Source organism: Ochlerotatus camptorhynchus, unplaced genomic scaffold (assembly GCF_037179485.1).
Source record: "Ochlerotatus camptorhynchus isolate MF236.1 unplaced genomic scaffold, CSIRO-AGI_Acam_v1.1 ptg000176l, whole genome shotgun sequence".
Classification (NCBI taxonomy): domain Eukaryota; kingdom Metazoa; phylum Arthropoda; class Insecta; order Diptera; family Culicidae; genus Ochlerotatus; species Ochlerotatus camptorhynchus.
In genome coordinates, this window is record NW_027040666.1 from 2,512,508 (window position 1) to 2,527,748 (window position 15,241).

The 15,241-nt window shown below is 39.2% G+C and overlaps 1 protein-coding gene across 1 annotated transcript; it reads left to right on the forward strand.

Annotated features, from left to right (window-relative positions):
- Window positions 1–229: 229 nt before the first annotated feature.
- On the forward strand, window positions 230–5,565 carry Sps1 (inactive selenide, water dikinase). The gene is made up of 2 exons (XM_065222554.1): window positions 230–988; window positions 4,413–5,565. The coding sequence occupies exons 1-2, from the start codon at window positions 476–478 to the stop codon at window positions 5,094–5,096; spliced, it is 1,197 nt and encodes a 398-aa protein (XP_065078626.1). The 5' UTR covers window positions 230–475; the 3' UTR covers window positions 5,097–5,565.
- Window positions 5,566–15,241: the final 9,676 nt, after the last annotated feature.

Here is a 15,241-nt window from a genome sequence, read left to right on the forward strand (position 1 = left end):
TCAATCTTTTTTTTATCCGGGCGGTCTTTTGAACATTTTTAAACTAGCAGCTCGGCAGCGTTATTTTGAGTGTACCGAAAACTCTCCACAAGCGCAGAGGGGTTCCGCCGTCTGACATCAGGACTGTGACGCGTGTGACCCCGCCTTTAGCAGCCGCCGGGAGAAATTTCTAGATTTTGCTCCTCCAGCGCGACTACCGCAGCGCAGGGTAGCCAAACTTTCGATTTTCCCCTCCACTGACAGACACGCGCTAGAGCTTGGACATAACAGACGCTACGTAAGGGGCTCGCTCCATTCAAACGCAGGCACAAAAAAGAAAAATTTTCTTGTTCGGGCAGCCATCTTGGTTGAAAATTTTGTGTGTGCAGTCAGTGCGCCCAAAGTGGGAAAAATTTAAGCGCTTTGGTTTTTCAGTGCGGTGTTCCCGATCAGAGTGATTCAGTGAAGAAAAGTTAACTGAGTGAAATTAATTACGATGGGTGATTATCATAACGACTCTATCGGTCAAACTCATTTGGATTTGGGTGGAAATCCGGGACTCGTACTGCGGCGTCCCTTCGATCCGACCGCCCATGATTTAGAAGCATCCTTCCGATTGACGCGCTTCGCCGATCTGAAGGGTCGTGGCTGTAAAGTTCCCAAGGATGTACTGGAAAAGTTGGTCTCCTCACTGCAGCAGGACTACACCCAGGACCCAGAGGCACAATATTTGTCGATGTCATCACCTCGAATCGGAATCGGTCTAGATTGTTCGGTCATTCCCCTACGTCACGGAGGGCTGTGTATGGTGCAGACGACGGATTTCTTCTATCCAATCGTGGACGATCCCTACATGATGGGAAAGATAGCCTGTGCCAACGTCCTAAGCGATTTGTATGCCATGGGAGTTACCGAGTGCGATAACATGCTGATGTTGCTTGCCGTCAGCACCAAAATGACCGAGAAGGAACGGGATGTCGTCATACCGCTCATAATGCGAGGATTCAAGGTAAGGATTATCTAATGCCTGTAGAATGCATTAATCGGCATTTCGGCATTGCTGGATAACGTTGCTTAAGTTTTTGTTTTTCTACATGAATTTGAAAAGCCGGTCACAACAATAACATAATTTCATTATAAATGGGCCTATGAATTATTATAAAAACGCATCAATCAGGGCCTATCGTCTCTCGGTTACACTGTAATATAAAGCAAAACAAATTCAATGTAATACATGTAACAAATCAGTTGACAAGCTCTTTGAATGGAACCCAGTATTTATTTTAAAAAAATATGGCACTGCTTTATTTATCAATTACCGGTGGGCGCAATTTATTGCATCATTCAAATAAATTTTCAGTTTACATTTTACCTTTAAAGCATGTTTGTCTATCCCATCTACAATACAAAGCTATAGAAAATGCTCATTATGCAGGAAACATATAGCACTAAACCAAAATCATACTTTTCACAAATGTCTTCACTCTAACAAGGAAAAAAAATCTTGGTGATCATTTTCAAAGGATTTCGGATGTTTTTATCTTGTTGAAAAGGATATTGGTTCAATTGGTCATGTTACATGGTGATTGGTACGATTTTTAGTTCAATTTTTGGAATTTCAATTTTTGTCGAGTCGTTTTAATGATTGATATCGTGTTGCATATTTTTCCTTGAAACCTAATAAAAATAGTAGAATGCTAGACCAGGATGTCAACTAACTGGAAAATAAGGTAATCTCATGAAAATCAGAGAATTTTCTTTAAATTCAGGGAAATATTTCGCAACCCTTATTCATAACAGTTACTGCATTATAAATTAGAATGATATTACCAATCATAGGAAAGTAAAACAATGTATATTTTTAGGAACTATTTAAATCCAGGTTCTTGTTCTAGAAACATTTTTTTACAGATCTTGAAATTTTCTTCAAGATTCTGGGACAAATTTCAGTTTCAAGGTTTCGTATTGAGGAAAATGCTAAAGATTGCGGACTTGGTTTTTTAGTAAATTTTTTAAAGTTTTATTAAATTTAGATAGAGCTGAAATAAGGGCCAATGTCGCAACGGGTTTGAACTGAGAAAAATGAATCTGAAATTTAGAACAAGAATAATTAATTCTAAATTAAACTATAAACCCATTTCGAAAACGCCCTTTTGATTTTTAGTATCGTGTATCGCCCCGAGGTAATTTGCCCGACTGACAGAAGCTATTTCGCCCCTATGTTTCGTCTTGCTAGTTTTTAACATTGTCTGTTTCGCCTCAATGTTTACGTTGTTTTTCCTGATGGTTTGTTACTATCGACCTTTTGCAGTTTGTTGGATTCATGTATTATAGCGTTTTCGCTTATTTTTCATGCATTTCGTTTACTGCCGCTCTTCGCATGTCCGTCCCATAGCGAAAATCGGTAAGCCGAGAAAATCGCGTTTTAAGTTTGCTTCGTACCATTGATTCTTATGTGATTAGACAACCAATGTGACTGTCTTTCAAATTTTTTTCAGAACAAAGTTGATGAGTTCATCCAGTATTATGAAAATATGGGTAATTAGCTACCATTTGCATTGAAAAACTCAGTTTTGACAAAAACGACTATGGAACCGACATACGAAGAGCGGCAGTTTAGGTTAACAATGTTTCCTTTTGATTACCAACCGGTAATTTCAAGCAATAGTAGAAAGATTCAAATTATATCTTTCGGCTTGTGTTGAAAAAATATGTCTGTTTCGCCCCATCTATGTATATGGAAGGAAACAGGCGTAAGAAACAACTCAATATGTAATAGAAAAATTGGTTTCGCCCTTATGTTTTTTTGCGTTTTTTGAAGGTGTACATTAGTTTTCCAAACAATTTTAATATCGTTTTGCAGCATTTTAATAATAGTATATTGTGACGCACTGTTTACACGTGCGACAATCGCTCTTATTCCAGCTCTCTCTAGAAATATTCTAAACCAGAAGAATGTACAAGGTTTCGTATTTAGTTTAGTTTTGCTTAAAAAACAGGTTTCAATTAAAAACCAAGGTTGCAGGTCATTTGAAATTTATCAGATCTCGCACTTGGAAACAGCTTAATAATAAAGATCTTGTTAGCTCACACACTAGAAATTATTACCGACTTCGATAATTTTTTACCGCACTTTCAACAGTTGAACGTGTTCGGTAAAACTGTGACCCTCATTTCAAAAGCTGTTTCACTTAATTTTAATTTCAAAACACTCAGCCTTATTTAACACACAAGCAATATTTTCGATTTCAATGTGGTCTTTAAGTCCATTCTAATCCTATAAGGCCTCTTCAAAACCATGATAAAACCAAAATTGTTACTAGGGCAATTATATTATGGGGCTTCCCGAAGGTTTACCCATTCGTCGTATTGATAATCTTAAATTATATTTCGAACGGAGACTCAAAATGCTCAAAAGTGGAAATCGAACAAGATATTTATTAACCTGTAAAATATCTCCAATACAATTTAAATATTTTGGTAACACATCTTTGTATTCCACCAAATGTTTTTAGGCATATAGAACTTCAACTCCTGGAAGATTTTAAGAATTTTTAATACTGCGTATTGATTTATGCTTTTTTCAACATACCAAAACAACTTTTAGGCTAAATTTTTGCAGGAGACCCTTTGATTTTATACGAGTTCATGCTTCCATGAGATTTTGGAGATCTAGATCAACAACATATTTTGCAAATCTTATCTCATATTTTTCTGCAAAATTGACGTATTGTAGAGCAATTCTGCTGAAAAAAATGATTATCTATAAACAGTTATTTTTGAATGCCTGTTTAGTTTGGTGATTTTTTGTTTTCTTTTTTTTTTTAATAACCGGGAAATCCTGTGTTCTGCACAAAACATTCTTTTTTTTTAGAATCAGTATGATGATTTCATGATCAGGAATTATTTGTAAAACCTCCAGATCGATAGAAAAAGCAACTAAAGATAAGTTATCCTAATTGCTCTTCATATTTGATTATTGTTTCGTATTTGATTGTTCTAGGTTTTTCACATTTCTTTTGCTTTAAAGTGGACCCTACACGGTTGCTTTTATTGACAATAATCGTATTGTCAATACATTCTATATTGACAATATTTCTGTATTCACATCTTCAATATCAATTCCCCTTCGCGTCAATATATTGATGCGTGTGGGGTTCGCTTAAAGTGGACCCTACACGATTGCTTTTATTGACAATAATCAATATATCGAGATTGACAATATTTCTGAATTCACATCATCAATATTATTGTCAATAATTCCCCTTCGCGTCAATATATTGATGCGTGTGGGGTTCGCTTAAGGTTTGTTTGAACTTGGTCAATATTAACGTCTTCCGTTGACTAAATCCAACGAAATTGAAATATTTCCCAATGTAGCTACACCATATTGACGTCGCTTATCAAACGCATTTCTTTTTCCTTTCCCCCAGGATTCAGCCCTGGAGGCAGGTACATCCGTCACCGGTGGCCAAAGTGTCGTCAACCCGTGGAGTACGATCGGTGGGGTGGCCACCACCATCTGCCAGCAGAATGAGTTCATCGTTCCGGACAATGCCGTCGTTGGTGACGTCCTGGTTCTGACCAAGGCCCTCGGAACTCAGGTAGCCGTCAATGCACATCAGTGGTTGGATCAATCGGAACGCTGGAACCGCATAAAGCTGGTCGTCTCCGAGGAAGATGTTCGCAAGGCGTACCACCGATCGATGGACTCGATGTCCCGGTTAAACCGTATTGCAGCCCGGCTGATGCACAAATACAACGCTCATGGTGCCACCGATATCACTGGATTTGGTCTGCTGGGTCACGCACAGACGCTTGCATCGCACCAGAAGAATGAGGTTTCCTTCGTTATTCACAATCTGCCGGTGATTGCAAAGATGGCTGCAGTCGCCAAGGCATGCGGAAATATGTTCCAGTTGCTCCAGGGACACTCGGCGGAAACCTCCGGAGGACTGTTGATCTGCTTGCCTCGCGAACAAGCTGCTGCCTACTGTAAGGATATCGAGAAGCAGGAAGGCTGTCAAGCATGGATTATTGGAATCGTTGAAAAGGGCAACCGCACGGCTCGCATCATCGACAAACCACGAGTGATTGAAGTTCCGGCAAAGGAGTAAGATCTTGTAGATTTTAAAGCATTCTTTTCTTTACTTCTCCCATTTGACGAACCCGACCAACGATGGTCGCCCGATATAAGATATTCTGTAAGCTTTCAACATTTCCATAATTTGAAAAGTTACACTTATCCACAATCACTTGAAGGTCCTAGCAGTAGAATAACAGATCCCCTATCAGAGTTATAAATTTATCCGAGAGAAAAAGAGACAGCAGATGTGTTAAAAACAAATAGACGTAAGACAATTTTACTTTTTTATTATTTTTTGAATCAAACTGTAACCGAACATTAGAATTAGTCATTTTACTGTGGAGTTTTTGAAAAAGACGCAAACTGATTGCAAACACTATAAATTTTTCGTTTTATGAAAAAGCTTTCAAACATATTTTCAAAAAACTGCTATTAGAATGTACATCAGATACTTTTGTAGACTTTAAAATATGGATAATAAAACTGTAATTAATAATATATCTAGCCGTGGTTAGTGTTTGTTCATTGAAGAAATCCGTTCGACAATGTTGGTCCGTGCATAATTTTTGGGAGGTGAGGCCCTTGAGAGTGTGACGGCAAGGGTATAAGTTTTCGTGTCTGCTGTTTAACATCGCTTTGGAAGGTGTGACGGGGTACGATCTTCAAGAACTCCTCAGAAACATAGATGAGGCGAATTGCACCAGCTCCTGGTGAACCACCCATCGTCCACACCGCAAAAGTCGAGCGACTACGGTGGGCTGGGCACGTCGTAAGAATGTCGAAAGACAGCCTGGTGAAAATGGTACTCGATAATGACCCGACTGGAACAAGACGAAGAGGCGCACATCTGGTAAGGTGGATCGATTAGGTGGAAGGCGAACTGCGGAACCTTCCGCAGATAGCGGACTGGCGACATGCAACAATGGATCGAGTGGAATGGAGACGATTTCCGTGTACAGCAATTAGGAAAACCAGGCCTTAGTCTGAATGATTAAGTAAGCCTACACTGAGGCAAATAGACCTAAGAATTTCATAAGGCTCAACTTATGAACAACATATGTATATGAATTTCATAAGCGTGACTTATGAATGATTTTCGGGTAACATGAGGTGGCTCTTATATATGGTGGGCGTTGGCCAGATTTGGATTTTTCTGATATAATCCTAAATAGGACCTAGATTATTTAATACTCTAGTAACCTCAAGTCCGTGCTCTGTCACAATGTTTCATTGTGATTAATCAACACTCAAAGGGGTAAAATATCAAATTTAGGGTGAATTTGAAAGAAAGGGAACTTGGAGTGTAGAGCGCACTGCCCACTGGACGATTCTGAAGCCTGGCCAAGTGAGTGGGGTATGGGTTTATTTGATTGAACGTCATTTCCAATGTATATATTGATACATTCAAACCATTGGCATTTGAGATAAGACAGAGATAGGATGCGGAGGGCCCGCTTAGGGGAAGCGTAACCCATGTTATGGTTTCCATTTATTAAATAGTTCAGATAGGCTGGAAATGACAGGTTCATAGTGAGAAAATGTACCATATGGGGCCCGTTCACTGATCAAAATCAGATTCACATCGTCAGACCCTACCCAAGAATAAGGGGATTGACGATGTCTTGTCAAGTTTTATTTTGAATTTGCGTTTTGCATTTAATACTCTAGTAAATCTCGCGTCCGTGCTCATTCACAACAGTGTGAGGTGTCAATGCTCACTGGGTCATATGTCTTAGACCAGTTCCAGATTAGTTTGCTATTAATATCTTCTGCATCGCAGTTCGCGATAGATTCCTAAATATGGGTTCTCTTTTCCGACCATAATAGTGTGAGGGAAGGGGGTGAGTTCTATATCAACAATGGAAGGGGGCCCATCGGTTTTTGTGGGCAAACCGTCCAAAGCCCGTTCCTCGCGGATCGGGGGCTGCTCACGCAGGCCAGCACCATCTTCGTGTAGGTGGAAGTTTTCCCTATCCGATGATGGTGTTGGTTTGCGTGGGTGGCCTTCGCTTTGTGAGTGGGGGGCTTTGGAGCGGTTTGTTTACAAATGCTGATGGGCCCTTTTCTATTGTTGATCCAGAGTTAAACGTTCGATATGAGAGCGACTAGGGCAAATAAATAGGGAAGACAACACCATGACCCAAATAAGTAACCAATGCATGCGGCTCACACTTAACTTGTTCTATTTCTTTCTTTCTTCCTATCATGTACTAATATTAACTGCCTGAGGACAAATGGGAACACGACCAGAAACCAGAAACGAACAAGAAAAGAAGAATTAAACTTGCACCGGCAAGAGGAAGCAGACAGAAAGGATCATGCCGGTTGGAGACAGCCAATGTATACTGGACGAAGCTTGTATCTAGGAAAAGTCGTATGTGCAGGAAACCGTAAGTAGGATAAGAATCGTAAAAGGTGTGTGCTTGCTTGATAAGATCCTAACTTTACTTTAAATACACGGTAGGAATCGAATATCCATTTATGATTAAGGTTTTGCCCATTTTTCAGTGGGAGTGGCAATCAGGGTTGCTTCCACTCACTTGCTGTAGAGGCGTGTTTTTCGAGATTGTGCAATCATTGGATGATATGGTGATATGCTCTACTTGTAGGTAGCGAGAGGAGGGTTTGAAGTGTGTGTTGGACTCATGGGACCTGTAAATTTTTGTTTCAGAGCGTCACAATGGGCGATCTTATGATTCGTGAGCGTTCACTCAGAGTGAGCACTCACGAGTCGTAGAGTTGCTGGTTGTGACGCACTGAAGGCAATATTGGCAGGTTTTGTGTGTCAGACACATGCTTCACGTCCTCATCTTGTATCTTGCAAGTACTAATTATCACTAGGTCATCTCATGGTTCCATAGTTCTGAAGAACGTGTTTTTGTGGCGGGTGAGTGGAGGTAGCCCTGGTGGCAATACTCATTGATGAGTGATTTATCGTACCCATTTATTAGTAACTGTTAGCAGCTAATGATTAATTGATTTACCTATTTTAGAATTACCTATACTTCATATCAGAACCTCATTTCCTTCAATTACTACTCCGTCGCAGCACACACCTTATACGGATCGCTAACCTTTATTTAGTTTCAGCATTTTCGACATTATAATCAAAAGGTGAGTTTTAAAAATATAATTACCATGCTATAGATAAGTTAATGTACCAGAACCTGGACGGACACGAGCCTACCCAGGGGAGGACCCGGATACGACCACCCATGTGTGTCTAGAGTATCGCACGAGCTGACGAGTGCAACGGGAAGGACAGTAGGTGTATAGACTAGGGGGTTGGTCCCTAGATAAGCCTTCTTAGCGGAAGGCACAGCCTATGCACTGAACAATTACAATTACATGAGGTGGCTCTTATATATATTGTACTAGCTGAGTGTTCCCGGCCTTGCTCGGGATTCAATGTTAGCTTGAGTTTATGCGTCAATTAAAAAAAAGCATGCTATATTGTACGTTACCCCCCCCCCCCCCCTCTTATCTAAGGGGCTACCCCCTATGACCTCCACATGCCAAATTTGGTTCCATTTGCTTGATTAGTTCTCGAGTTATGCAGAAATTCTTGTTTCATTTGTATGGGAGCCCCCCTTTACAGAGGGGGAGGGTTCTCGAACCATCATAAGAACCTTTCCCTGCCCCAAAAACCCCTGCATTCAAATTTTCACGCCGATCGGTTCAGTAGTTTCCGAGTCTATAAGAGTCGACAGACAGACAGAAATTCATTTTTATATATAAAGATTGTCGGTCAACTTTACGTGGAATATATGAATTTCATAAGCGAATGAATGATTTTCGGGTAACATGTGGTAGCTCTTATATATATTGTATTGTCGGTCAACTTTACGTGGAATATTCGCGAATTGGTAATCATTAATTTAAAGGTAACCTATTCGCGGTATATTCCACATAAAGTTGATCGATCATACAAAACCATCCATGGACCTTACTGACTACCATAACCATTACCATTAAAGTTCTCAAATCATAAATAAAAAGGTTTTAATATAATTCCTTTTCCGAAAATGTATGGACAAAACAAGAATTTGGAATGGTAATGGTTCTTAACAACCCATCATTTGTAAGGTTCACTTCCAAAAAACCAAATACATATGGTTAAAACTTTATCACACAAACGGTCAGTTAATGTTTAGCAGGGATTATAAACCATTTTAACCCATTTTTGGAAAGGTCAAGCAATGGTTCGCATTTATGCGGGAAGGCAAATCAATGAACTTCACACTAATTTCTTATGGCTAAAATTCATAAGTGTTTCTTATGGAATTCTTACGTTCTTTTGCCTGCGTGTACGCCAGCTCTTTCGCGCAGCAACACAAGAATAATAATAAATAAAATTATTCTTTTGAATTTGTCGTGTCGTGTCCACCCTGGTGAATACTTTAGTTTTCGACATATTCGCTATTAATCCAACCTTTTCTGCTTCACATTTCAGCCTGGTGTACACTGAGGTAAATAATCTTAAGAATTCCATAAGACAGTGCTTGTGAACCTGGACACTTTTGATTTCATAAGATACTTATGAATGCCATAGACATGAGCTATGCATTTCCCAAGCGTCAGTAATCTGAACGCTAAGGATTCGATTATATATATATATATATATATATATATTACATTTATATATGCTAACTTATTCTATAACATTCCCCAGAAAACCATTACCCAGAAAAGTATTCCTCAGAATGTACCATTCGCCAGAAAAGATGATGAAATTAGTAATTCATCACTTTTTTTTTTGGTCATTTGATATTATATTTCAGTTTTATATTACAGAACAGGCGCCCATAAATAAACAGGTCCGTAAGTATCTTGCACACTGAATAATACATCTTCTAAATACCAATTTTCTCGATAAATTTTACACATTTGATTTAATATATTTTTCATGATAAAACTCTCTGATTAGTTTCACTGATGATGATACACTACGTTTACTATGGAACTATGTATTTATCAATTCCAAATCATTTTATAGCTCTTTAGAGAATGACAACCTTTAAGTTTTCGAGCACTTCATTTAAAAAGTTAATCATTTAAAAAGTCAAAGGGTCTATTATGCAATCCAATTCAACCAGTCGGAAACTGTTAAACCTTATCGAAGAATTGTTCGACCTGAGTTGAAGAATTTCTCGTGATGGATTAAAAAATCGGTGAATGGAACGTTGAACTACCGATTACAAATTTATAACATTATTCCACACGTTATTATCACGAATGGGCATTACCCCGAATCCCTTGCGAAAAACGATTGATTAAATATTTTCCTTATATATTAAAAGAAGGGAAAATCCCCTTGGTCCATTAAGAAGTTTTTCTCTTCTTTTTATATACGCGAAAGAAGATTCCAGGAGTGGCAATAATAAACAAAAATAGTCAATCTAATACATGGCATACTTTTCTGGGGAATGGTTTTCGGCGGAATGGTTTTCTGGGGAATGTTATAGAATTATGCTAACTTATGAATTCTGTTTCATACGCCAAACTTATGATTTTCATAAGAAATCCTATTGTCCAAATTTCATAAGCGGTTGTAATGGAATACTAACGTTCCTTTGCCTCAGTGTGCTTTGCCACCGCCTGGAACGTTCTTCCGAAAATGTTGACGTCGTCAGCGAAGCAGATGAACTGGCTGGATTTATAGAAGATCGTGCCCCGCACGTTGCATAACGGGGTCTTTTATAACCATCACGTTTCTGTTACCATGTCAGACAAGTCATGTACGCTCATAATCGCTCCGAAGTAATGCAACTTTCGTCTATTCTGCGAGTCACGTGGGTCTCTCTCACCGGTGAGGTGAAATTTTTTTAAGAAGAGTTGGGCCTTTTTATGGAAGTCCCTTTGGTTTGTTTTTTTTTTCCGTCGATTGTTGTGATGTAACTTATTGTGAATACTTCATTTGATCTCATTTTGGTTGACTTAACGGTTAACACAGCAAAAATGAGAGCAAAATTTTACACTGTTGAATAAAACGGAAAACTAATTCTGCATTCAATGAAATCAATTTTATTACTGATTTTGAATTCATAATGTTTGACTTAATACGGGCCTGTCGTAAATAGTTAGCATCCATGCTTCTCACGCTGAAAGATTTGAGCTCAAATGTCACCTCGGGCTAGTCACGAATGACCTAAAATGTGTTAAACAGCACAATATGATATCAGACTTCTGTCGCGACAATCGAAATCAAAATGAGTTTTCATTATGATAGGAACTGCAAACTTTAATATCGATTTGCTTTCATTTTGTTAACCAACTTTGCTCGGGTCCCCAGCACAGTCGTCAGAGAAGTAGACGAAACAAGTCGAAGCAGCGCTGCCATTTATACAGATTTATCTGTATTATACAGATTTTTTAATCTTAATTCAGACCCGATACAGAATACAGATTTATCACAGATTTTTATATTACAATACAGATTTATACAGATTTTTATAAAATGCTTGAGAAAAAAAAAATCTATATCAAAATAAGTTATCAAGCAGTTCTCACTAATATCAATATATGTTATAATTTTGATATTCTTCGCATATCTTTTAGCTCTCATTTTTGTTCTGTTAGCCATCAACTCCATCAAAATGAAATCAATTTGAGTTATCAGGAATAATGAAAACAACATAATTCTTGTTTTCATTTTGTTCTCACCCTCTGCTCGGGAACCTATCAAATTTCCATCGACAATTAATCATGTTATGGTGTTTTTGACAGCATTCACAACCAGAGGACCAACCGCTTTCGGATGCATATGGAGCTGGTAGTAAACGATTTGAGATTGTATGGGGATTTACAGTATTAATTGAATATTTCCAATATAAGCATGTATGTTAAATACAAGAAAAGTGCCCGAGCACATTAAAATGGTACAAATACAAGTACTCGTAAACATTTTACTTGCATTGAAAATGTATTTCGTAAGAAATAGCGGATTTTCTGATATTCTCCATACTGCAAAAATGATTTTACCAGCACTGGCGGGGCGACATCTCTCGACTTTTCGGTGTAACTACCACACAAATGATGTAATTAATTGTATTCATCTATATTAAAAATATCAAATAGTAATGAACTCGTGCACTTTTTTGCATTTAAAACTGCTTATCAGGAAGATAATGAATAGAAACTAAAATCTCCATACATTTTCAAACGGCTTCATATCACTCTTATAAATAAGTACGGACGATTCACAAATGGCGCAATTATATCCCGTATGGTTAGTACGATAGCCCGAATAGGTGGTTAAGCACTTTTTATGGTTATTTTGTATGCACTGTATTTGTAAAACAACAAAACATGATTAATTAAGAAAAAAATCGTCAATACAGAAAATACAGATTTTTTAATAGAGTGGATACAGATCTTTTATAAAACCACCTGGCAGCTCTGAGTCGAAGTGGCATTCGCCTCCGATCCTCGGGCGCGTGCGAATAGGGAGGATGGAATTGCGTAATATGTTGCACACTCATCGCCATATTCAGAACCAAACGCAAATTATTCGAGATAACCACCATCCGTCGTCTGGCTCGCCGAGGCGGTGTCTGACGTATCTCCGGTCTGATTTACGAAGTGTGCTGAAGGTGTTCCTGAAAAATGAGATCCGTGATGCTATCACCTACACTAAACACGCCAAGCGTAAGCGGCCATGGATGTCATCTACGTTTTGAAGTGACAGAGACTTGGTTTCGGAGGTTAAATCATCATCAACTTTGGCAACAAAACGGCTCTTTTCAGGGCCACCAAGCTTATTACAGTAAAGAGTAGGAATAGAAATTCATCTGCCTGTTTGTCCATATTCAGAACCAACGATCACACAAAATGCTCATGTAATCAAACTGGAAGCAGGGGCACAAATTATTTTGATCAACCTTGATCAACTTTGAATAGACACGGCCGGATATTTTCGATGGAAGAAGCAACAATCTAGCATCTAATTTGACGAAGACGGCAGGAAACATTTGTGAAGCCGAGTTATTTACGAAAGAGAGTGTCGATGAAGGGAATCGATAAATGTAGATAGGACCTATTGTAAAGTGACGCGAGATTTGTTTTCCGTACTGAGCTCCAATGCTACCGACGCCAGGGAGGCAGTTCCCATACCTGGACCCTACCAATCGACCCATCAACTCAACCGGGGACCAACGGCTTTACTTCCCGAAGGAAGGTGTGATCAGAGATGTTATGCCTTAGAACATGCCGGTGGCGCCGACTGAGATTGGACCCTGGGGTGAGAGATAATCACGCTAACCACCGGCGCCGATATCTTTCAAGGTGATATCACGGCGAATGAGATCGACCTAAATTTGAGTTTAGTTATCTCAGAAATAAGAAATAAAATGAAGGAACTCAGCGATGAGTAAATTTGCCTCATGTTTACCAAGGGAAAAATTCCCGAATTCGAGAAAAGTAAAGATTAGATTCACTCAGTCTATTGGTACTACTTCGAGAGTTAATAAAATTTTCTTCAATTTCCTCATTTTCTGACAGATTTTTTATGTTTTCCACAGGAAACCATGAGACAAATTTACTCATCGCTGAGTTCCTGCACTTTTGGCGATTATGAGTGAACTAAACTCACATTTTGGTCGTTCTCATTCGCCGTGTACGCAAAAGGAAAAGAGCCAGTGTCGCTACTTGATAGCAAACTACTCATAATGGGAGGAGTTTTTGTAGCTTTTATACCACTTGGTTGCACATCATTCTGCTTTAACCTGAAAAGTTATAAAAGAGCGCTGCTGTATGGCATTAGCTCATTTTTGCTTCGGACGGCGTGGTGAACAGCAATAGCAGCAGTAGGAAGGTGGTGGCTAGTCCACTCTTTCACAACTAACAAGCAACAATTGACTGGTCGTGGCAAAGGAGGAAAAAGTCTGGTAAAGGAGGCGCCAAGCGTCATCGCAAAGCTCTTCGAGATAACCGCCATCGGTCGTCTGGCTCGCCGTGGTGGTGTCAAACGTATCTCCGGTCTGATCTACGAGGTGTGCTGAAGGTGTTCCTAGAAAATGAGGTCCGTGATGCTGTCACCTACACTAAACACGCCAAGCGTAAGTGGCCATGGATGTCCTCTTCAATAAAACGGCCCTTTTCAGGGCCATCAAGCTTACATCATTAAAGAGTTGGAATAGAATTTATCTGTGCTTGTGTGTCCATATTCAGAACCACAAGCCCCCAACGACCACACAAAATGCTCTCCAGAGTTGAAATCTTGTAACCAAACTTGGAAGCAGCGGTGCAAGTGATTTTGATTGATTCTCTTAATCAACTTTCTCTTTGAAAAAAATTACTACAAATTTGGTACGCCTACAATTCAAAAACGGAAAGAGTTGAGATAATAGATAATCGATCAATTAAAAGAACTAAATGCTCTTCACATTTATTCCGTCCACTTGTGGTCCTACGTCAAGCTTCCGTTCGTGCCCCTAGGCACAGACCCTTCTACTTTTTTGACCTCTGTTCGGGACCTAACACCACTGCGACCAGTAAAGTGATCTATTGTAGTATATCCCGTGTCCTCCATCACTATTGAGAAATGATGAAGTAGGTATTCGATTTTTTTTTTACAGTTGTCATTCTCGCATTTATCGCAATGATCCGACTCTAATTGGAAGGTCCCGCTATTTATACCCTTCGGAGTGTTGAAACACCCTCCAAAGGCGCGCCCCTTTGTCAGTCAAAATTGGATTCCTTAGCAACAAAATTAAGGAATGAAATTGATAATGACCATGCATCAGAACCCTAGTCTTAACCACTTCAAACTAGGGAAAAACGCACATAGATGAAGACTAACTAATTCAGTTTTTCCTTGTTTCAAGATCATCCTCGGTGGACAAAGCCGAGGCAACAAGGCATAAAAAGTAACAAGGACTAAGATTTGTTCCTTGGATTACTGAAAAATCCTGTTCCCCTAGTTTGAAGTAGTCAGGACTAGGAATCGGTGGTATATCTTACATCCCTTAACGTACCACGAAATGGTGATCTACAGGGCATCCATTGCTAATAGCATCATCCGAATACTTACGAATGCACCATTAGCAGCCCAACCTCGAAAAACAGTTTCCACCGACGGAACCGTAGCAAGGCTAAAGTTTTTATTTCCAGTCACACTAGCAGGACCATCAGATCGTCGTCGGCAAGCTGCACTAGGTCATTTAAATTTTTTTAGAT